The following is a 25,114-nucleotide window of genomic DNA, read 5'->3' as shown; positions in this document are numbered from 1 at the left end:
ATCTAGCCACTAAATACTCAATAAACACACCAGAGAAAATTTGTCTTGTTTACTCAGTATAAATGAATTTTAATGCCAAGTAATGTTGTTGTAACTTGACAAACCACCAAGAGACTCAGGCACAAGTTTAATGACCATTTATTGAAGTATATGCAGAGAGAGCCAGCTTTGGACAGCCTAAGACTGTACTCTGAAAAATCGCAAGTGCTCTGTCCTTACATACACCTTAAATCACCTATACGTTACTCACGCTAATCTTGTCAGTTTGCAGTCACATGTTAAACAGAGATCCTAGTGTCAGTATTAGTTCCTGCAGTACATACATCAGGCATTGTTTTCAAAAATCCATTGTTTCCCATATCTTGCTGATTGATTGATTGTGCAGTCGAGTCTGCCTCTATATTGACCACACACTGACCTGTTTATTTGCCCTAGTTTCATTCCCTATCCTATATAGAGTGCATATGCTAATCTTCTGTTCTGTGGGGAAAGAACAGGAAAGTGGGTGTGAGGTGTGTTGGACTAGCCATGATCCTATTGACTGGCAGAGCAGTCTTGAGTCCTGTTTCTATTTCTTATGGCTTTATGTTCTCCTTTCTGCCTATCTTATTTTACTAAAAGGCTTTTCTAACTTACATCATTTAACCCTTTTAGTAAGTAGTACTATCCAGAAGCTGATCAGTAAGGACGCTTAAGGAGACATTCCATTGTTGCTCTGACCATATGGATACCAGACCTCTGCAGAGGGTCCAGACTGTTGGCTTGCTAATTACTGAAAATTATAATGCAAACACCCATTGCTGTGGTTGTGTAATTTTAATGAGCATTCAGAACTATTCTTTCATTGCTGCTAACAAAATGTGGGTCAATTTTTTAAAAAGTATTGTTTAAAGAAACTTACAATTTGAGAAGAAAGTTTTAAGTTGAATTCAATTGAAAGTATACTATGCAAAATAATTGACTTAATTATCTATTTGCATTAATAGACAACGGTGAAATACTTCTGTCATTATAGTTTTAATTGAGAATCCTGACTGAAAATACCTAACTTATTCAGAATCTTTTTTTTTTTAATAATGATTGCAAGGCTTGTTTTGTAACTGAAGTGACCATAATCCATTAATTTACACAGTTGACAAAATGTTTTTAAAAACTTGTCTCTTTTAGAAATACTACATCTATAAATTTGCTCTATTGTAGATTTAACAAGCCAGCTGAGAACTCCTGTAAATATTTAATTTTAATTCCTTTTGCAGAGGCAGAATTCCTCAGAAGGACCTGGAAGGATTGTTTCAGGGTATGAGCGGTGATTTTACTAGTGAAAAGTTTTCTGCCACCTGGTATCTGATAGAAAATCACTCTGCTACGAGGTTAGTTAAAAGGCACCATTAGAATATGCGTTCTGAATCTTTGTTGTCATTTGAGTCAACTTTTTAAACGCCCATTTAATAAAAAAAATTGTAGTTTTAAAAAAATGCAATCTGTGCTTAACTGCTTTTACTTATGACTGGCAATGAGGTTACAGCTCCTGGTGTACAGGTGAGGTGCTGCTTATGGTAATGCTCTACTAAGCTTTGTCAAAGCCAACTGTTGAGAAGTTCATCTTTATTTCCTTAAAGGCAAATAGCATTGCCCTGGCACCAAATAAATGCACCATAACAGCATCTTTTCTGACCTGCACAGAAATAGCCTATAAAAGTGGTCATATAATTACAGGCAGACAATTTCTAAAATGTACTTTCAGTTGCTGAGAAAACTGGCCGCGGTATATTTTAGAGTGGACGTTATTCAGCATCACATTGTGAGGTAGATGGAGCAACAGTGCAGTCTTATTTTAAGTTCTGTAAAATGTTTTCTAGAAATTTTTAATGCTGAATATTGTAAAGTGAACTGAAGAAATACATGGAGCCAATGAATGTTTGTATCAGAATAAGTTCAATTATTTGATGTGGAAACATTCTACAATACTTTCATTTAAAAAAAATAGTTCTTTAACATATGTGCAGAGGTTTTGTGGTACACACAAACTAAAATCTTTCTAAAAGGCCCACGTAGCTGTTATCTGGGGAGTGAAATCACTTGTCACAATAGGTGGTCAGATAGTTGTGCGTGCACATTTTTCAGCATGACATTTAGAAGTTGAATAATGAAAAATACAACATAATAGCAGAACCGAAGGAAATTATGTTGTTAAATTTACCAAAGAAAAGGAACAAACCATAAATAGAAAATTAAATGTTTGAGGCAGTACACAAAGTTATTTTTCCCCTGAGTCTTCTGACGGGTAACCACGTGAACGTTCATCTGTCAAATCTCAATCTATGTATTTTGTCCAGGTTTCTTTGAAAATAATTAAACTCCTTTCTATTCAGTATCTAGTTGTAGACCTTTATATCACATGCAAATTTAGTAAAATTGCTACGTACACCCTGTTCCAAATCTTATAAATCTTATAAATAGTTGAGTTTCCAAAGTAGATTTCTGTAGTTTCATTAATTAGTTCCTCTTTCAGGAATTGGGCACTTTGTGTTTATTACTACCGTTTCTCTCTTCAGTTGCCAGCTCAACTATACAAGTTAGCAACTGTTTGGCAACCTCTAGGCCTCCTTACTAACCTAATATGAAAAATTTTGTCAAGCCGTTTTGACAATTTGGGTAAATTATATTTGCTAGATTATCTTGTTCACTGGCTTAGTCGCACCTTCAAAGAATATCTTCTGGTTTGTAAATTTTAAAAGAAACATTAATGGGATGTGGGCATCGCTGGCTAGGCCAGCACTTATTGCCCATCCTAATTACTGTTGAGAAGTTGGCAGCGTGCTGCCTTTTTGAACTGCTGCAGTCCATGCAGTGTATGTAATAAAAGTCATTTTGGGTGTACCCGCACCTAATGTATTGCAGCGGTTCAAGAAGGCAGCTCACCACAACCTTCTCAAGGGCAAGTGTGCCCACATTCCATTAATAAATTTTAGAAAAAAAGGGATTATCTGTACTAAACTGCCTCCTTGATACTTGTGGTACTTAAATACTACCAGTTATTTTTCCCACTATTTTGTTCCTTGGATTGTAGTTGCTGTGTCCAAGATCCTTTAAGCTACAGACAAAAGTCAGAAGTTGCTGGTAAAGCTCAGCAGGTCCGGCAGCATCTGTGGAGAGAAATCAGAGTTAATATTTCAGGTCAAGTGACCCTTCCTCAGAAACATTAACTCTGGTTTGACTCCACAGCTGCTGCCAGATCTGTTGACCTTTTCCAGCAATTTCTATTTTTGTCTCTGATTTACTGCATCCACAGTTATTTTGGTTTTCCTGTAAGCTACATTTCTTAAACTCTAATTTTCAAATATTTAGAAAGTTCTGAGAAGTAATTATTTTCGTATATATAATTTTCTCATTTGGGGTACCATATGGGAATTCACTTACTATTGCTACGTATGAAGCTGGACTGAAAATTGTTTTTAAAAATTCTCTTTGGCTTAAAAAAATGCTTTTGTCCTCAAAGGATGAATTAACTAATTTTGACTTGCCTTAACTTGAATATTTCAACTGTTTGTGCAGTATTAAAATCATGCTTTTGTACCATGGGATGCTTATTTAATAAATGAAAAACAAAGTATGTTTTAGTTCTTGCTATTTTTAAAATCTGATTGGTTGTGTGTAACCAATAACCAGTTATTGTAAGTTATACTGTCATTTGGCCTGAGAACCCTGACCTGTGAATGAGCAGCTCAAATTCCTAACTTGGTCCTTGGCTTTTCCTTATGCACTTATTAACGTAATACAGTAGTTATGATAACCATCCACTTTTGTACCAGTTTTGTTGCCCAGCAATCCCATTACAGAGTAATAGAATCATAGAAACATAGAAGATTGTCGTAGAAGGAGGCCATTCAGCCCTTCGAGCCTGCTCCGCCATTCTTCATGATCATGTCTGATGTCCAACTCAGTAGCCTAATCCTACTTTGTCTCCATAGCCTTTGTTTCCATTTGCCCCAAGTGCTGTGTCTAGCTGGCTGTTGAATACATTCAATGTTTTGGCATCAACTACTTTTGTGGTAATGAATTCCACAGGCTCCCCACTTTTGGGTGAAGAAATATCTCTTCATCTCTGTCCTAAATGGTCTGCCTCGAATCCTCAGACTGACTCCTGGTTCTGGACGCACCCACCATCGGGAACATCCTACCTGCATCTACCTGTCTAGACATGTTAGAATTTTATACGTCTGTGAGATCCCCCCCACCCTGCCCGACTTTGTCTGAGCTCCAGTGAAAACAATCCTAATCTAGCCAATCTCACCTCATACGTCAGTCCTGCCATTCCAGGCATCAGCCTGGTAAAATGAGTTTAGTGGCATTGGTAAGCAGTTTTTTTATTTTTTTTGACCCTTCATGCTTTTCTAATTGTAATGTTCTTCTGATTCCTAACTTGGTGAGTTATCTCAGCAGATCAGTAGGGCCACCTGCAGACTGCCAAATTTTGTTTTTTTTTAAGCAGCCTTAATCATTTTCATATGCACGTTACCAAAATGGCATTATATTGTGTGACCTTCTACAGAAACTGTATTCCATAGGTGGTACCTACAAGCTAAATCACGTTGCACTTGCATGGAGCCTTTCTATGATTTAATGATGATTATAGGGGAAAATATTTATAAATGAGTTCTTTGTTCTCTTTCCTGGTCATATATGGTCAAATAATTATATTACAGAGGATTTCTTGCCATTGTCTTAAATAATTTTGTGGTTTTAAAGATTTAGCAATCGTTTAAATTTTCATTTTCATACAAAATTGAAGCCCAGTTATTCTTGTTGGCAGCCAAAATTGGGTGGTGCATCATTTTGTCTTACTGTGAGGAAGTGCTTATTGTCTGAAATATCAACTTCCCTTTTAGAAACCATCCTGAAGATTCAAACACTCAAGTTCTTGAGGTCATGGACTCAGGACTCCTTATTAATTCCAAACCCATGAAAAAAATCACAATAATGCTGACTATGAGACTTTTTTCTGAAAATCTTGTGTAATGAAGCATGGGGTTTACATGCAATGAAAAAGATGGGTTGAACCACAACTTTTTTTTATTTTAAAGCTGTAGTTTACTTAACCCAGGTACGGGGAATGGTAAACTTTGAGAATTTTGCTGTTTTGGTTAACTTTTGTCTGTTTTCCCCACTGAAGGAAATTGATTTGCGCTTAAAATTACTTTCCTGCCTGAAACTTGTAGCAAGTATAAACATAAATTTCCACAGTCTAAATTTAAAACACAGGTAACAGGAAGTGGCAGTCCAGTCTTAGCTCTAGCTACCTATAAAACAACAAAATATGGGACAAGCAACTTACAGATGCCATAACCTTATCGTAAAAGCATTAAATGATATTTGCTTGAAAGCCCTAATTTTGTTTCCTCCTAAGTCAGTCAGTTGACTAAAGAATAGTAGCTGACAATACTGAATAAAAGATGCATGATTCAATCAGAAAACCAGAAACAGTTGTGTACCATTTTGATTCTGAGGTTCAGGAAGTTTGTTTTTCTCACTCACAATCTGGAACAGACTTTTACTGAAACAATATCCTATCTTAGAGTTTTGTCACACCAGAAATGGAGAAGGTGATCATGTTTTGAGAATCTTCAGGTCATTATCATGAAATTAAAACAAGAATTAACTGTTCACCTCAGTCTTGCAGTCCCTGTACAGATCCAGAATATCATTGGTTCCTTAAAAATGCCAGAAATCCAACTGTCGTATTGAATCATCATGAATAAGTTTGCTGAAATGTATGTGGCTTTCATGGTACCAAACCTGGAATATTGTGCACAATTTTGGTCTCCTTGCTTTTGGCAGTACAGCAAAAGTTCACAAGATTGGCCCTTGGGATGGGAGGTTAACTAAATTGGGCCTACACTCTCTGGAGTTTAGAAGAATGTGAGGTGATCTGACTGAAGATTCAAAATTAAGAAGGGGCATGACTGAGTAAAGTGATGTTTCCATTGCCTCTAGAAAAAGGGAGCATAGTTTCAAAATAAGGGGCTGACCAATTGGAGCTGAGATAAGAAATTTCTTTACTCGAAGGATTGCCAGTCTTAGGAATTCTCTACCCAGAAGGTTGAATATATGCTGAATATATTTAAGGCTGCTAGATAGATAGGTTTGTTTTTTGGCGTTTCAGGGAAATGAGGGATATGGGAGCAAGAGGAGTTGATTTTTAAGATCAACCGTGATCATATTGAATGATGGAGCAGGTTTGAGGGCCATATGGTCTTTTCCTGATCCACTTTCTTAAGCTATGTTCTTACATGAATCTGTTTTGTTTGAAACCCACTTTTAACAATTATTGAAATGGGATATGCATTCCAGATTTCAGAATGGACACTGGTGCCTTCCCTGTTTTGTGATTTAGCTGCTGGAATGAAGTTTTGGTTATCTGGGGTGTGTGATGTAGGTGCTACTAATTCATTGATCAGGAAACGTAAATCAAATATTTTTGTCAGTTACAAGTTATATTTTGCTTATATCTGCCCAGTTATTGATAATTTGACTGAGAAATGGTAGAACGATATATTGTTAAAATTTAGCAACTGAAAGTGGTGTTTGGCCTCCTGAAATGCTTTTTATGATATTAAATGGGTGATATTTCCAAAGCAAGTGACCTCTGCCGCCTAGCAGTAGAAGGGTAACGAGTGTATGGCAACACATTGCATCCAGCTTCTCTCTATCTCACATGAGCTTAACTTGGTCAGATATTGCATTAGGTCAGTTTTGTTGGGTCAATATCCTGGAACTCGTCATCTGAACACTGCTGTAAGAGCACCTTCATCACACGGATGTTAATTGTTCAAGAGGGTGGCCTAACACTTTTCATCAAGAGCGTAGCAATACGTGCCAGCATTATCAGCAGTGGTCACATCCCAAGAATGAATGTTTTACAAATTAAAATGCATGTCGATTTTTAAAATTTTTTTGTTGGATGTGTGGTTGGGAGGAGGTCGGGGAAAGACTGAAGACACCTGTGTGTTTTTGCATTTACTTAAAGAAATTGGACAAATTTGTTTTTTTTCTCTTTTCAGTGATACAGTATCTTACTGTTAAAGATTTTGGAAGAAATGAGGCAATTTGTCACACTTCTTCTGTTATGCTATTTGTTTTTAAATTTTGCATTAATATGCTACCTTTTCCCCTCTTTTCACGTTTCAGCTTTGATCAACTGAAAGTTGCTGCAAATTATTTAAGGAAGCAAGCAAACAAGAAGAATGAGGGGAGCTTAGCCTATGTGAAAGGAGGCCTCAGTACATTCTTTGAGGCTCAGGATGCACTGTCAGGTAATTGTTTTGTATATGACCTTGTCTCAAAATGCATTTATTTTCCAGGATACAGAACAAGAGCTAAAATTATTCTAATTGTAGAGGTAGGAGATGAAAAGAAAACAATTCTTCAAATCTTGTTTCCTCATTTTTTGAAAAATTCACTTGCTTTTAAAGCAAACGATTAAGACTCACCTGAGAATCTCCAGTGAGAGGGGATGATCTTTTTCCATTTACGCTTTCAAAGCTTTTCTTAACTGTTCCAGTGTCTCTCTTTCATCAGAGCTGATTTTCTCATCTTTAGCGAAAATCTATTTTCTTTATTGTTTCAATATTCTTCTTTGATCTGGCTATAGTGCGCTAACAGTGACTTAAGCATCGCTATGCAGATTTTCATTGTGAATTCTTGGTTTTGATCTTTATGTTCTTAATTGCAAACCACAAATGTTCTTTAACTTTTCATGCATTTATCTGTAATTGCTCTTTTGAGGAATGCTGCATTTGAAGGCCTGGTGACATATGTGGAGACAGGATGTAACTTTACTGTTTCAAGTGTGAAAGCTTCATTGGATATTGCAGATAATCCATGCTTAAAAGCAGAGTAGGAAAGGGGAAAGTTTGCATGTTGGGAAAGATGCAGGATGATCTGAAGAATGTTGAGTGTTTGAATGTTTTGAAAACAGTTCATGCTACAGAAGAGGAAGTGCTGGAGGTCTTAGAAAATATAAAGGTGGATAAATCTCCAGGACCTGATCTAGTGTATCCCAAGATGTTGTGGGAAGTTAGGGAGGAAATTGCAGGGTCCCCTGCAAAAATATTTTCGGCACCTGTAACTACAGGTTAACTACAGACAACAGAATGATTGGAGAGTGGCTAATGTTGTGCTTTTGTTTAGAAGGGATATAGGGTGAAGTCTGGGAGCTATAGACCTATGAGTCTGACTTCAGTGATGGGTAAGTTGTTTGAGGTGATTCTGAAAGATAGGATTCATTTTGAACTTGGAGAGGCAAAGAAAGATTCGGGATAGGCAACATGGCTTTGTGCGAAGAAAGTAGTGTCTTGCAAACTTGAGTTTTTTGAGGAAGTAACCAAGAGGATTGAGGGCAGAGGGGTAGACATTGTTTACTTGGACTTCAATAAAGCCTTTGATAAGGTTCCTCGTGGTAGACTAATTAGTAACTTTGGATCACATGGCATTCTGGATGAGCTTGCCAATTGGATACAAAATTAGCTTGATGGGCAGGAAGCAGAAATTGATGGCGGAAGGTTGTTTTTTGGACAGGAGGCCTGTGACCAGCGGTGTTACACAGGGATTGGTGCTGGGTCCAATTTACTGGTCATTTACATAAATGATTTACGTAAGGATATGGAAGGCATGGTTAGTAATTTTATAGATGACACCAAAATTGGTGGTATAGTGGACAATGAAGAAAGTTATCTAAGAGATCTTGATCAATGAGCTGAAGAATGGCAGATGGAGTTTAATTTGGATATACGTGAGGTATTGCATTTTGGTAACATAAACAAGGGCAAGACTTGTATACTTAAAAGTAGGCCCTTGGGTAGTGTTGTAGAACAGAGAGACCTAGGGGTTCAGGTACATAATTTTTTGAAGTTTACATCATATGTAGACAAGGTGGTTAAGAAGGCATTTAGCATGCTTGTCTTCATTGCTCAGACCTTTTGAGTATAGAAGTCAGGATGGCATATTGAGGTTGTACACTACGTTGGTGAGGCCTCTTCTGGAGTACTGCGTTCAGTTCTGGTCGCCCAGTTATAGGAAGGATATTATTAAGCTGGAGAGGGTTCAAAAGAGATTTACTAGGATCTTCCTAGGAATGGAAGGTTTGAGTTATGAGGAGAGGCTTGATAGATCGGGACATTTTTCATTGGAGCGTAGGAGGTTGAGGGGTGATGTTATAGCGGTTTATTAAATCATGAGGTGTATAGATACAGTGAATGGCAGGTGTCTTTTCCCCAATGTTGGGGATTTCAAAACCTAGGTGACATTTTTAAGGTGAGAGGAGAAAGAGTTAACGACATGAGGGGCATTTTTTTATGTAGAGTGTGGTTCATATGTGGATTGAACTTTCAGAGGAAGTGGTGGATGTGGGTACAACTACAACATTTAAAAGACATTTGGATTAGGTACATGAATAGGAAAGGTTTGGAGGGATATGGGCCAAGCACAAGCAGAAGGGACTAGTTTAGTTTGGGATTATGGTCGGCATGGACTGATTGGACCTAAGGGTATGTTTCCGTGCTGTATGACTCTGACTCAGTGAGTGGTAAGCCAAATGTTGTGCAGAGAGATGAAATGGACTGAACGGGATGCATCTTACGATGCTGAGGGAAACATTGTAGAAATACTGGCAATTATCTTACAATCCCTCTTTAGATGCAGAATGATGCATGAGGACTGGAGAATTGCAAGTATTTCATTTCAAGAAAGGATAAACTCAGAAATTACAGGTCACTCAGTTTAACTTTGGTGGTGGGAAACCTTTTAAAATGGTAATCCAGAACAAAATTATCAGTTATTTGGACAAGTGTAGATGAATTAAGGACAGCCTGCATTGATTATAGGCAAATTGTGTTTAACTAATTTGATTTTCGATGAGATGACAGCAGTCACATCATCTACATGGACTAATAAGAGGTGTTTGATAAAGTACTGCATATTAAGCTTGCCAGCAAAGATGACGCTCAGAGAACAAAACCAGCAATAGCAGCATGGATCCAGACTTAATTGAATGGTAGCAAACAATGAGTAATGGTAAATGCTTGTTTTTCACTCAAGATGGTGGGATTTCACTACATATTAACGACTAAGAGTTTGGTGTACAGAAACAATTCCACAAAGGTGAAGGAACAGAGACCTTGCCATATATGTACATAAATTGTTAAAGGCAGCTTGAGAAAATGGGTAATAGAGTGATAGTATGCTAAAGCAAGGGAGTCATAATAAAACTTTATAAGACACTGCAGTTACACTACCCCAAATCCATTGGGGTAGTGTATGGGAACGGAATGGAATTGGATAAGAGGGAGAATTTCCAGGGCTATTTGGAGAGGGGAGGTGAGTAAAACTAGCTGAGTTACTCATGCAAAGTGAGAGCATCAATTATGGCAAGCCAAATGGTAAGTTCCTCTGCTGTACCCATTCTGTGACTGAATGCTTTTAGTTTCAAATCCATTTCCACAGATGAACAATACACTGCATTAAACTTGTTCATATTGTTTTTTGTAATGTTTTGATTTGACATCTTGTAGGCTTGCTGAGTGCTAAAAATGTTGTTCAGAAGATGTTAAATGAAAGCAGATGCAGCACATTTTTCCTTGAAAACTGACAGTTTGCAGAAGTGCTCCTAAAAGTGTTGCTACAATTACATATATCTGTCAGCCTGTTTCCTCCTCCACTTGTTGCCTTTAGTGGGTGGGCAGTGCAGGACTAGTCAAGTGCCAGTTTGCCATAGGGCCAGGAAGTTCTTCAATCCACATGTAGATCATGGTCTATGACTTGAATAGCTGTATACTGATGACTAGTTCCAAAGGTTTTTCTAACTAGTAAATTAAGATTCTAACACTAACTTTGTTCTATAATAGACAGTCAATGACTGAATCTGTCCATTTTACTTTCTTCATTTCAAATGGTTAACCATCTTTGCTTTAGTACGAGAAATGGCCTGCACGTAAACATTTTTTGGTTAACTACAGAACACAATGCTTTGAATTTCATTATAATTCTGAAAGTGACGCAGTTCAATTTCTTTTTGAAAAAGCAGTTAGAAAGAAGGGCTAATTTTAAGGGTTGATGGCTCGCTTGGATTACTTGCTTTGTCTGCTACTGTATAGAATGATGAGCAGGCTCGAGTTCTTGCTATCAGTCAGCCTCCCTGAAGGTTCGGTGCTCAGCTGGAAGCTTACCATTTTACTCATACCTTTGGTGATCTGTTCAGTTTTTCCTAATAAAAATCAGTTTTTGGAAGCTTCAGTACACAACCTGTCAATACATTTGAAAATAATGCTGAAAATCACAGCAGGTCAGGCAGCATCCATGGAGAGAAAATAAGCTAACGTTTCGTGTCTAGATGACTTCTTTTTTATTTCCTCATTTGATGTCCTGTGACTGCTTAAATGCTGTTGAGTTAAACTGCCGAACACATTTACTGAAGTTACACCTGGTTCCAAATGAGTGTCAGTTGAGCTGAATTGGAAATTTAGATTGCAGGATTGTTCAGAGAGCAGAGCTGAACATTGTTGTGGGGACAGGGAGGGGTCTTAGCAATGCGGTAACTCATTAGATGTTAATCTTGATCTCAGCTGGTTATTTTTCTGAAATGCATACAATAACCATTTTGAAAGTAAAGACACCTGCAATAAATAGGGCAGCTGATGTTAGTCCCTAAGGTTTCTATAATTTATAGCTTTATTGTGTATGGGTTTATGTAGAGGTAAAAGCATAATTGTATTTAAAAATTAATTGGATTCACCTGTGCAGGTAAGATTTAAAATTGCATCCTGACATTTAAAAGAAAATAATGGAAAACAACTTCTTGTTTAGGTTGTACTTATTTTTTTTGCTGGTTTTGCCCCAAATAACCTCTGATCTGATAGTGTCATTGTCTCATGAGACTCAGTTGTAGCTATTTGGGGATGATTTAATTAAGTGTGTCTATATTTTAAGCACAATCAGTTGTAGCCGATCTCTGCTTTGCATATATTTGAAGTGGACATTCTTGATGCATTCTACTCCAACCAGAGCCAGTTGATAAATATCAGTCGCTTTAAAGAGATTGTGCATTCATTTTAGGACAGCAGATGAAAATTATCCTTTGGAGCATTAGATTAGTTAAACATTCTCAAAAAAACTATAACGAACAAGATGGTTTTAGACCACCATCTCCTAAAGAAATAAATGCAGGCTTCAGGTGTGTGAATTTTAATTTGCCCTTAATAGTAAACCAACTTATTATGCTCAACCTATGAATGCATTTAACAGATGCACAAAATTTCTAACTTTAGTGCATCTTCCTAGGAGTGACAACTGTCAGGTGAGGACAGATCATTCCAAGTACTCATTTCACTCCAAAGCCTGTGCTTTATCAGTGTCCAGCATCTTCGAAATAGTGAACCAAGCTTTTAGTCTGGGTTAATCTTGTATTGAGATGAGTTATTGATGTGCTTTTGTTGCTTTTACTCTTAGTTGCAATGAGTAGTTGCTCTGAACCAAGATTACTTAATGTGAGCAAATTAGAGGTAATAAGTGTAAGATTTTATAAATAAACTCAATTGAATTAACTTTCCAACTATTGGTTGCTCCAGTTGTTCTGGAGTAGCTCCCACTTTCATTTGTACAGATGGTGCAGCTTTGTCTAAGACTATTCTTTGAGCAAAAGAGAAACATTTTTAGCCTCGTTAGCTTTCTGTAAGACAGGATAATTCTACCAGGAAGACATTCCAAACTTTTTCCTCATTTAAAATCAATGCTGCTTTGAACCAGAGCATGACTGTATGTCACCCTTGGCTTCACCCATTGCAAGACACAGAAACTTAAGACTTTTGGAAGCCTTACAGCTGTTCCCTGAGCCAAAATAAACAGACTGCCAGGATAAATGGCAGCAGAGATCATGCTTTACCTAGCTGGTCAGCTGTAGTATTTCCAGTGAAGACTGCATTTGCAGACCACAAGATTCCTGATGAATGGTTTCAGACCACCTTCCCCTGAAGAAATAAAGAACAGGCTTACACCTAATGGAATTTAATTTGAATTTGGTAATAAGGCTTTTCTTTGTGCTCAACTTTTGTATGCTTTTGACATAAAAGCAAAAAGTCTCCAGCTTCAGTACATTTTCCAAAAATGAGCTGCCACAGATTTGACATTTCCTGAGGGCTCGGGCAGCATAACCGCATAGATGTGTTAAAAGATGGTGTACAAGTCAATTTAGGAAAGAGTCAGTTTAACATTCTTGAGGTTTTAAATATTAATTTATTGTACAGATGCAAAACTAATTTGAGAATCTGCTCCCTAATTCAGATGTTCAAGTTTAATTTAAAGAATTGTTAACACATGAAAGGGAAATCGGAATCGCATTGTTTCAAATTTAAAGAATCTTTAGATATAAGCTTGGGCTTATAACCTAGGAGGTTGTATGGAAGGTGTAAAGTTGATCACCTGTACAAAAATAAAACTGTGTCAATGCATCTTTCTGTTAGTTCATTTGGTTGACACCTTGATAGCATCTTTACCACTTGGGATTGCTGTTATGAACAGATTTACTAAAAGAAGTGACCTTCATCATCCTTGCCGAACTGTAAAATGCCAAAGATGAGTTATGGTCATCTTAACTGATCTGTTGTTGGAAATTATAAAGGCCGTAAAAGTTAACGGTGAAAACTTTTTTTTTTAAAGAAATGCCAATGACCCTGCCTGTGGCATGCCATGGCAGTGCTAATATGCTTTTGGTGCATGACCTGTTACGCAATAGCAATTTTGAAAAAATAATTAATCTCATTACGCAGGTTATTTTTGTCTGCCTGATCAATTGCAGCTACAACTGAGAGAATGGGTGTACAGTCTGATCCTGGACTGTTGCCAGTAATACTGTTTTGCTGTACTAGTCCCATCCCCCTGGTATGGCAATGTCTTACCCCAGAGCTTCCAAAAAGGGGTTTGAGTGGGGTTATTACCTGTATCTTTTTGTGGTTGTGAGCTCAAAGACCATAAATGCTACTCTGAAGCTCAGATCTAAACAGTCCTCTGGACTCCACTACTGAGAAATAAGGCTGAAATAAGGATATCAGTAATGCAGAAGCAGCATCTTGCCAGCATTGTTTCCAAAATGGTGAATACATCTTTGCTTCTGCTTTAATTTGCTAAATAGTTTAACTAGGTATCTAAACAATGATAATCAATGTAATTATCTACTTCAAATCAAGTTGATCAGATGGTATTTTTATGTGATGAAAAAAGGTTGTATGGGATGAATTGACAGTGATTGAAAGATTATTCATTTTTATTAATTACAGTAATCTTGTAGACTGGGTTTGTCCAGTAAATCCATATAGAAATGAGGTACTTGAATAATGTATTCAGGGCTGATAGTCTGGCTTGTTGCCACTGATTAGAGTGGAGGATCAGCATTTTTAGTGCTGGAATTGCATTCAGCAATCGAATACAAGTTTAAAAGGCTAAATACTACTGGGAGTTGGGTACAATGAACTATGTGTGCAAAGTTCAAATCAGTTCTTTTTATGTATGTTTTTGGATTGCATAAGTAATCGGCATTCCTTTTATGGAGTATTGCAGAAATGAATTGCACTGAAATGAAGACACTAGGTAACAAAGATTTCCTTGTAGTGCCTCACCTCTAACATGTGACACACCTTTATAATTTGTACTTGTGTTAGATTTTTGTCTCAGTTTTAGTATTTGCTAAAAGTTGCATTTGAGAAAACTGAAACGGAGAGTCTTACAAACAATGGGAAAAACAAGCCTTGTATAATGACAAGTAACTGACTCGATGGGCCAAATGGTCTCTTTCTGCACTGTAAGGAATCTATGATTTGAATTAGAAACATAGCTGATCTTTTGCATTTATGTTCTGTACAAAGTAGATGAATTGTGAGTGGGGTATTCTAGTGTAGGTTGAGGGAATAATTGTAAATGTTCCAATAAAAGTAATTAAGATATTTTGCATTAATAATTGAACTGTGCCTCTCACTGTCTGTGTGTAGTTTCTCTTGCTAAAGGTATTTGAATAGTGTTTTGTCTTTTGTTTGAAACAAATTTTGGAGTGCAGTGCAAAATTATGATACTTACTGTTTTCTTGAAGACTTGGAACATTTCTTTATAAACTGGTGCCACCTTTAAAACTAAAAATCTATTCCAGATTAGACGCTGTTTTTAAATGAGTCATTTAATTTAAAGGGTAATGTAAGTACTGATTTATCATTTATTTGTTATACGGCATGTAAATTAATAGGATGCTATTGGTTTATAAAATAGAATGCATGTTCAGCAATGATAATGTGCTGTTAATCTAATTGATCTAATTAATTAGATCTAATTAAATAGTTCAAATAGCATGAACTTCAGATGTGAAATTTGAGCGGTTTGTAATTTTCATCTGAACCCTGTGATTAGGTTACACTTAATCATTCCCTTGTATTCACATTTTGTTATGTCACTTAAAGTTTATAGTTGGGTACTCTTGTTAGTTTTGGATTTTAAGTATAGACTTAAAGTTTGTTTCATATCTTGATTGAGATGTTTTACATATAAATGCTAATGATTGTGGCATTACTGCAGATTCGTTGAGAAATAACCTGGGCTTAATAGGAAACTTGATCTTATAAAAATAATTGTTTTGAAAGTTAAATAGTTTTCACTGTCCATTTTAATAGAAATTATTTTTAATACATGCCTATCCAATGATATATCTTAACACAGTTGATAGCTTGAGTGGTATTTAGTATTTGGTTTAAGTACAGTTTTGTAGTGATATGCATGTGTAAGATCATGTATATTCCTTTGGATGGTTTTGTGCTTGCCTGTGCTTTCCCACTCCTTGTTGAATCAACTATTTGGGGCTATCCTAGTCCGTATACTTGGCAAGGATGAACTGGCGAAATCTGAGCTTTTAGACCTTGGAAGAGTAAGGAATTGGCACTGATTTTGTACCTGTTTAATTAATGGAAATAGCACAGTTAAAAAAGAAAGAAGGATTAAAATGTGGTTATTTGTGAAAGGGTGCTATAATGTTTTAACGGCCAGCTTGTTGAGAAGCAAAAAATGCTAGAGAAAGTAGCTTTCATTACATTCACTATTGCTTCTGTACATAGACCAACATTTGGCTTTACTACAAACTTTTAATGTACCTCTCTGTGTTCATAAGTTAACTACTGGTGAAAAAAGCCACTTGGCCCACCAAATTCCCTAATTGCTGAAACAAATTTGTTCTGCTTCATTATTCCTTTTGTAAGTTCGTTCAGTATGTTGATCACTCTGCACGAAGAAGAATAATCTCTTATTGGTCCTGAGTTTAACTTTTTAAGTATTTGACATCTGCGACAATTTTGCAGTTTAATTTAAAGTAATAGTCAAAGTTTGCTTTCTTGATTTGACCTTTTTATACCTTTTGAAAGCTTGCTCCACAGACATCCTAGATATTTTAATCTATTTGTTTAGACAGGCTATGACATATGTCTGGGGCAGATGAGATGTAAACTTATGCTTTCTGACTCAGAGGTAAGAACCACTGTAACTACCTCTGCACGACCAGAATCCTCAGACATCCTATTCTGAGGCCTACAAGCTCCATTTTGGCAGTCTTTCCTTGTAATTAAGACTGTAATAGTTTTTTCTGTTTTTTTACTACAGATAACTTTTGAATAATATCCTTGGATATCAACAGACAAATTATTCATGTACATGTCTACAAGATCACTATATAGTTTGATCGGGACTTTAGACCTGGGTTCTAAGCCTTTAGCTGTATAGTCCAATGTTTTAGTAACTTTATTCATCATTCATTGGACATTTTATCTCGTCAAATCTAATAAGATTTCTAGGTCTTAACTTGATCTTTAGCTATTCAACATTTGTCATGAAATATGAATGTTACTTAATTTTTCCTTCCTAGTAGTATGTTATGCTTGTTTGCATTAACTAAAATTTTTCATTGTTCTGCCTGTAGATACATTTTATGCATCTCAGCCTAATTTCTGAGCTGTCTTCTCCAATTATATTGTATGTCCTGGGGTGCTAATTTCACAGCTTGGCATTGAGTTTTTGAATCAAATTTGTGGATTAGAACTGCAGTGGTTCTCAGAGGTACTCAACACAGTAATTTCTCCCTCATTTCGGCATAATTTCCCTAACAAGTAGTTGTTGTTTTTTCCCCTCTGCCCATTTCTTATTCATTCATTATGAGAGTTCATCTTGTATCCCAGAACATAGTCCAAGTTCTGCAAAATGTAATTAGGATAGATGGATGTTTGATAACCCATGTGCAAATGATGGGCTGAGGGGCCTATGCTGTAAATACTCTACAACTCTATGATTCTTAATGGCCAACCTGTGTTATGATGGAGGGTCGTAGAAACGAGACACTAATCGTGTCTCTTCCCATTGAAGCTGCCAGACCTGCTAAATAATTCCAACATTTGCCATATTTTGTTTTGTGTAAAAATTGGAGAAAATCTTTTTTCAGATAAGGGAGAATTTATGTAAATTGATATGCTGCAATGCTTGTACCTGTAACTTCAATTAGTCTAACATAGCTTCGATTTTGTATAATTAGATGCTTGTGCATTTGTTTCCTATCAATTATCACAAATCCTGTTGATATGGGTACAAGAAAGGTTTGTGTTAAAGAAGGAGGCAGATTTTGTTGAATGAAAAGTAATAGAACAACAAAGAGGAGATAACTTGTATTGTGGAAGATATCTGTGTTGGTGGTGGTAGCCGAAGGAATCTTAGTGGACCTACGGAATAACAAAACAAACATTTTGTGACTTTGTGAGAAATGTCATGGGTAATCCACTCATTCACTAAGACTCTATTTCATCTCGTTTATTGGTTACCTGCTAAAGTTACAGAGGAAGTTAAAAGTGACATTAAAACCATTAACACCTTGTCCAAAATTAAGTGTGTGTGTAAAAAAAAATGCAGCCTAACTACTTCTAATGGACTAAATAAAGTTTGAAATGGAGCAAATATGTATGAATGTAATTAGGCAAAGTGAAGGAAGATCAAAACAAGGAGTGGAGTGGAAATTTCTAAATTTTATGGCAACTGTTTTTGTACTTTTTTACAAAGGAGTAAGTGTTTGTTAAAAGCTTAAAAGCATAGTTGGAGGTCTTTGCCTCTCTATTGATGATGCAGACTGTCTGTTAAAGGTTGACAGTTATATAAATTAGTGAGTATTTTGAGAATACTGTTGGTGAGGGAGAGGAAAGGGCCTCAGGCTGAACTTGCAAACTTGTATCACGTTAATTCTGGGCAAGCTGAGTAGGTCAGAAACATTTATTTCACAATTGCCCAAAACAGCCCTCAATTACTTTTAGGAATTGTATGGTTGTATTTTGATGATTTAATTTCTTTGTTAGTGTTATAATATTACGAAGTGAAACAGGCTGTGTTTGCTGGTCACTAGAACTCTGGTGGATTTAATTACTCTGCAGACTGGGACATGGGCCACATTCTGCAAACAAGCTGGAATAAAATTTTGTGTTCAGAATGTTTAAAGAAAGCTTTACTTGAAGGTTCATAATGTAATCATTAGGTATTCATTTCCTCAATGTGTCTGATCTTGAAACTTAAAGAAAAGTTAGGGCAGGAAAAGCATTTTAAATCTTCATCTAAAACCAAGTACAAAACAAAGTTTGTGAACTGAAATTCTGTTGTTGAATACAGTTCATATTTTAACTGCATAAAAACTGAAGAAACTGTGGATGCTGTAAATCAAACAAAAACAGAAGTTGCTGGTAAAGCTCAGCAGGTCTGGCAGCATCTGTGAAGCGAAATCAGAGTAAACATTTCGGGTAATGTGACCCTTCCTCGGAACTCAACCTTTCCAGCAATTTCTGTTTTTTGTTTGATATTTTAACTACATTTGCTATTTAAATGGAGGGAGACTAAGATGACAATTTCCTACCAAATTTGGGAAATTATTGTTTTTGTAAGAGTGTAAAATGTAGTTTTCAAAATTTAGCATGATTTGACATTTCCCTGACAAGATCAATGCTTATACTACTATTGTTTTTTTAAGTAATAACCTATGAAGAAAAAAGTCCCTTTTATAGGAGAATGTCAGTACAGGGTTAATTTAATATCTGCAAATTTCAGCAAAAATGTTTATCTGCCATTCGATTAATTTCTTATTGTTTAAAAATAGTTCTCTCTAATCCTGTTTTAAAGTGAAATAAAGATGAGAATCTTTCTTGCCCATATGATTCTTTTCGTTAAGGTAGTTTGTTTTCAATATTTAAAGCTTTCACCCGGTGACTTGTCTTCACAATAGAAGGCATGATAAGGGGAAATTACTACAGGTATATCAGATGCAATCACTATATTCAACTGAGGGAGACACAAATCAAATTTTTAAACCGAATGAACAGCACATAGGAGTTGTCAAAAATGCCATTCAAATAAAGTTAAATCCGAGAACAAACAACAAATAAAATTACTGCTGGTGAATGTGTTTCTTGAGCTTCAGATAGTAAACTGCATGGCGACTTCCTACATTTGCCACATTAGCCTCTCTAAGTAGGATTTTGGGATACTGAGCACCCAAATGATATTGCAGTTAAAGCATAGAGCGCATGATTTCTGACTCTTTCTTTGTTTAAATAATAAGACATACATGATTATGATAAGTTGTTTTCTTGTAGCTAAAGGTATTTTTCTCTTCAGCTAGTGAAAATATCTCCAATCTTGTTACAGGTATGACCACCCAGATAGTTATTGCTTCAGCAGGTTTGCTCCTGCCAGCAATCATATCTCTGTGCTGAAATGTACTTACTTGAATTCACTTTTGAAGGACTAGATTGCTCCAACAAAGTAACTAACAATCAGATTAGGTTTACCTTTAACCTACATAGAAATCAGTTGTTGCTGGTGAAAAGTATTTGTTTTTATAATTGCTTTCTGTATAATACCTGGAGATCAAGATGACTAATTGTCCTTTTGTTTTCCATTAATGTTCTATAAAGTGCAGTCCAAGTAGCGCATATTTGATGGTTTCTCATAATACCAACTGTGGTCAAGATTTGGCCTTCTGAGAAACCTAAAATAAATTATAATGTTTATTACTGCTTGATCTAACCTATTTCTGGTGAATGTTTTGGGCGTGAATGCTTAAAGAAAATGCTAAAAACAAACTGACTTGAATGGGATAGAGTTTCTGATTTGACGTGATAAGAGTAACACCAGCCATCTGCAAAATCTTGACACTTCCATGTGAGTAAATTTCCTAGGATCTGTTAAACCAATGAGCACTGTTAAGGTTTGCAAAATACATTACCTGATTGAGTAATCATAGATCCAAAAGATTACTAATTCTATTAATTTTCAATAAGTAATTGTAATTTTTATTTTATTACTTATTTTTACGTTTTTGACATTTAGCTGAGAAATATTATTTTGTTGACATTTGTTTGTTCTTTTTATTCATCACTGATTTAGATAAATACTACGAATTGTAATATGCTTTAGATTTATTTATAATACATTTTGCTAAGAATTTCCAAGGAATTTATCAGACAGAACATTCCTGTAATAAAAGAAGGCTAAATGTTAGATCAGTTATTCTACAGTTTTTTAGAATTACTTAGCCTTGGTTAGTTATCTAGGGGAAATTGGAAGTTATTTTTGTGTTAAGTCCAGGAAACAAAAGTGGTGAAGTAATGTTAAAGTGGTTGTGGGAAAAAAAGTGATGTTTAAATTTGTACATTTTTTTATACCTTGAAGTAAATGATTGCCCATTGAGCTAACTGTACATTTTATTCCAGCAATTCATCAAAAACTGGAAGTGGATGGGACGGAAAAAGTGGAAGGATCTATGACGCAGAGACTGGAGAATGTTCTCAATAGTAAGTTGTACTTTCCCAATGATATCTATATGTATGGAAATCGTTATTCATTTTAACTGGGTCTTTGCTTAAGTGGCTTGTAATTGGGCTTGTAATTGTAACCTGTAATTTTGGTATTTAGAAATGTATTCAAGTTTTGATAAGGTAATGAACATTAATTAAATTGATGTACACATCCAATTTAGAAAGATAGGCAGTGATTCTTTGTACCTGACATATACTTCCACACCAAGTGAGACGTGCTTCTTCATATTTGCATACATGAATATTCTCTGTCCTGAACTTTTACTGTAAAGTGTGACTTTTATGATTTAATATAGGAATAAAAATGAATAAAACTGACATTTATTGTATGGAAGAATTCACTTCAATTGCTATCTTAAAATGTTGGGGGTAGGAGATGGAATGGTGGGTGCACGATTTATTTTACACAGTAAATGTATGTTTTCCACCAACATGTATTTGAATAATTTGATCTCTTGAAACTATCCAGCAGCATTAGGTAAAAGCCTCTGATAAAGCTAAACTTGTTTCTTTTTTCACCTGAGCTCCTAAAAGTGAAGCATACATCTGTTTGATACAGTGATGTTATGAGAAATTAGAAATAGTTTCTATTTCTGCAACTAAAGCACAGCTGAAATTAGTGCAGTCCAACTAACCTTATTTTGAAAGAATTAAATATGCTATTTAATAATCAGTTTAATAGCCAAAATGTGACAGTGAAATCACATTTTTAACTGGCCATGATTTGTTAATTGTACACTGTTCTAGAAGTGGAGCATCAAAATAATCTCTCACTAGTAATTGTAAAGCATACGTTGTCAGTAGCTTTTTCCAACCTAGATCAGAGCCTTGTGAGAGCCTTTTATTACTTATTCAGTATCATCTAGATTAAGGTGAAGGAAATCTGAAATGAAAATGTAGCAAAGTTTTATGAAGGGATCGGTCGTTGGTTTTCTATTTTGTCACTGAAATATGAGTACTGTATTTGACATATCTCTTTAACATTCTTAAAAGTTGCTGGAAGGGAAATGAATCATGATAATGTACAGCAAATAAACAAGTACTTTTCCTTTAACTTAAGTAAATAAACTTGAATAAGTGAGCTAGTTTCTTTAAAGTGGATAACATTGCAATTGGTACAAAATGAGAAACGTTACAGAGAAGTAGCTCTTTTTTTAAATGGAGAAGTAAATGCACTGAAATGCTTATCCTGATACATGGAAGTCTCATACTCAGTGTACACATTGGAACTAAATGTGAAAGTGGGTATTTAGCAGACTACATTTAATTTCTGTGGGCCACCCAAGGAGCTGACTGCAGAAAATGGCGTGCAAGCCACCCAGTGTGATCGATGTGCTTTTTTTAAAAATGATTGCTTAAAGTATAGTCACCAGACCAAATAATGCAAACCCTTTTTTTGGAAACTTTAAGCAACAATTCTATTTTATACTGTTTTTGCCAAATTTTAACTTTTTTTTGTTAAAGGGAAGCAAAGTACACATTTATTAAATGGTGAAAGTTCCTCTGCTAGACTGTTGAGGAAGAATATTTAAAGTATTTTGGAAGTGCATGCATGAACAGTGACCAAACTATTTTACGCTTTTAAAACTGAATTTCTGATTGTTTTCATATTTGAGGAGGAATACATGTCTGTGCATGTATGAAAATGCTTATCAGAATGCCAATACACAGTGGGAAAGAAAAATCAACTGTTTTAAAAAAAATGAAAATAATAATTAAAGCACATTGAACAAGAGTCCTTTAAAATTAAAATCTCCTCTCTTATAGGAAGAAAAACAAGTCCAAGCATTTATTGATGAGTGCAAGTGTTTTTTTTCTAATGGCTTCCTATTATTTGAATTTACTTATTTTCAGACATTGCACTGTTTCTCCCTACATTTTAACTGTCTCATATAAGACGACTATAATTTCATTTGCGCTGAACATTTAGCATAAATGTGAGATGCTTTGACTTCACAATACTAAACTTCATAGGTGGCCTTTTAAAGTTAAAGCATTAGTAACTTTTGAAGTGAAGCACGGTGAGGTTTCCTTGGCAGAGAGGCTGATTACAGCCCATCTGACGATAGGTTGAAATTGCAGTTTTAGACTGCGTTTAAGTTGCAAATGTATCTGTGTTCTGCACTGAGGCTGAAGTTATGGTGCATGTGCTAGCAAATATTCTTCAATTTAATGATCTAGATTTTATTGAATTAACAATGTGCATTAACAATTTTAGAATACATTTGCTATGAAACTAATTTTTTGATGAGTCAAACTGTTGACATCAACGAGTTGTTCTTGTGAAAGTAGTGGTGTCCTGGATTGCATTAACAGCTTTGTGTTCTGTTTCTTTCCAGGAGCAAGTAACACAGCTGATACACTGTTCCAAGAAGTTTTGGGGCGGAAGGACAAAGCAGATTCCACAAGAAATGCCCTAAATGTTCTTCAGCGTTTTAAATTTCTCTTTAATCTCCCTCTTAATATTGAAAGAAACATTCAAAAGGTACATGATTGTTAACACTTAAGAGCATATTAAGGATATTTCCTGTTTTCTAGAATTCTGTATGATATCTTGCTTTATGTTTGTTTTAGGGTGATTATGATGTAGTTATAAACGACTATGAAAAGGCTAAGTCACTATTTGGAAAAACAGAGGTTCGTGTGTTCCAAAAAGGTAAGAGAGGCAGTAATTCTTGTGTTTTTAAAAATTCTATTCTAATTAGCAGTGGGCACGTTTGAAAATATAGTAAAAATTTGGAATGTAATGTAACTTTATACTGTTAACATACATTTGAAAGCTTAGAACTTGGAAAGTCTACATTAAACAGTGCTGCTGGCAAAATTTCAATTTGAGATACAAGTTCTCTTGTCCATTTGAAGTACTGCAGTGGAATTATTACAGATTTTGAACCAATGATAAGGTTACAGATATTAGATGGGAATCTGTGTATTGCAATCATCCAAATTCTTGTATGGCACCTGCTATTATATGATTGGACAAATACACCATGTTATCTGTTTACAGGATTATTTTTATTTAATCAGTCATATTAATAAGGAATACTGCTTTGATTTCCAGAAAAGGTGATGGGGTAGCACCGAAAACCCAGCACTAATTACACTTTATAATTAACTTTAACTTTAACTTTAGCATTGTTTATCAAGTCCCTGTTTATCAAGTCTACATTGCTGTGAAGCTCTGTACCTGCAACAGACCTTTTGAAGGTCACTGTAGGCATGGTCATTCATCACCGCGAAACTCCTGGAGCAGATCACTCATTCCAGTTTTAGAGGACCTAATCATCTGGATATCCTAAAAACATAATCTGAGCTCCTGAATTGTTTCACATTATGAAGCCACAATGCATAGAACAGCTTATTTTAAAATTTATTGCGAAATTCAAACATACAGAAATGAGCGGATTGGAAATATCAGTTAATACCTTCAGTCCTTCAAGCCCACCCCATTAAGTCATGTTCACATCCTACACCATGCCCGTTCCCAACTCCCATGCATCTGCTGACTAGCAGCATGTAACACCCAGCTAGAGGTGGGGAAAAGAAACCACAACAATGGAATCTTCTCAGTCCTTGAATGATATTGGCATTGGCAAGAAGCTTGGGAGAATCATGCAGGATCTCCAGTAAAGAGCTTCCTGTCATTGAGAGCAATAAGTCCCATTTTTTAATGTTGAATGGAGAGATTAGATTCATGTTGTAAGCAGTGGGCGGCATGAATAGGCCGCTCGATATTAGCATGAATTATCATCCTCATTATTATGTCATCTTGCATCATTAGTATGCAGTTTCCCATTCCCCCATCCATGCACTGAAAATCGATGGTGGCAATTCCTGACCTCCCAGAAGGAAAAACGGTAAAACTTGTGAATGACACATGCTCTGACTTGTATACCTCAAAATGGAGGTCCAGAATGACCAGTTGTTCATCTTCAAGTATTACTGATTACAGTGGGTTTTTTTCTGTCTGAAATGGACGTCGAGTGGTAATCTGCTGACTTCAGCTTGCTGATTAGGCGTCCAGATCTTCATCAATCACCGATGTCTCAGGATGAGTTCCATGGCCAGTAACTGTGTGCAACTTCCTGTCACCACAATACAATATAGAATAGAAGAGTATCCTTTTATTGTCACGTGTACTCCATTGTAGGAATACAGTGAAAAGCTTTTACAATGTCTGCCTTCTTATGGTGACATGT

The 25,114-nt window shown here is 35.9% G+C and overlaps 1 protein-coding gene across 1 annotated transcript in view; it reads left to right on the top strand.

Annotated features, from left to right (window-relative positions):
* exoc2 (exocyst complex component 2) overlaps positions 1-25,114 on the top strand; it is a 279,000-nt gene that overhangs the window by 82,596 nt on the left and 171,290 nt on the right. The window contains exons 5-9 of the mRNA XM_048609069.1: positions 1,257-1,370; positions 7,189-7,313; positions 20,811-20,891; positions 23,255-23,400; positions 23,490-23,571. Coding sequence (XP_048465026.1) covers positions 1,257-1,370; positions 7,189-7,313; positions 20,811-20,891; positions 23,255-23,400; positions 23,490-23,571 — 548 coding nt within the window. The remainder of the gene's footprint in view (positions 1-1,256; positions 1,371-7,188; positions 7,314-20,810; positions 20,892-23,254; positions 23,401-23,489; positions 23,572-25,114) is intronic.

Source organism: Rhincodon typus, chromosome 2 (genome assembly GCF_021869965.1).
Source record: "Rhincodon typus isolate 14 chromosome 2, sRhiTyp1.1, whole genome shotgun sequence".
Lineage (NCBI taxonomy): Eukaryota > Metazoa > Chordata > Chondrichthyes > Orectolobiformes > Rhincodontidae > Rhincodon > Rhincodon typus.
This window is presented reverse-complemented; position numbering and strand designations above follow the sequence as displayed.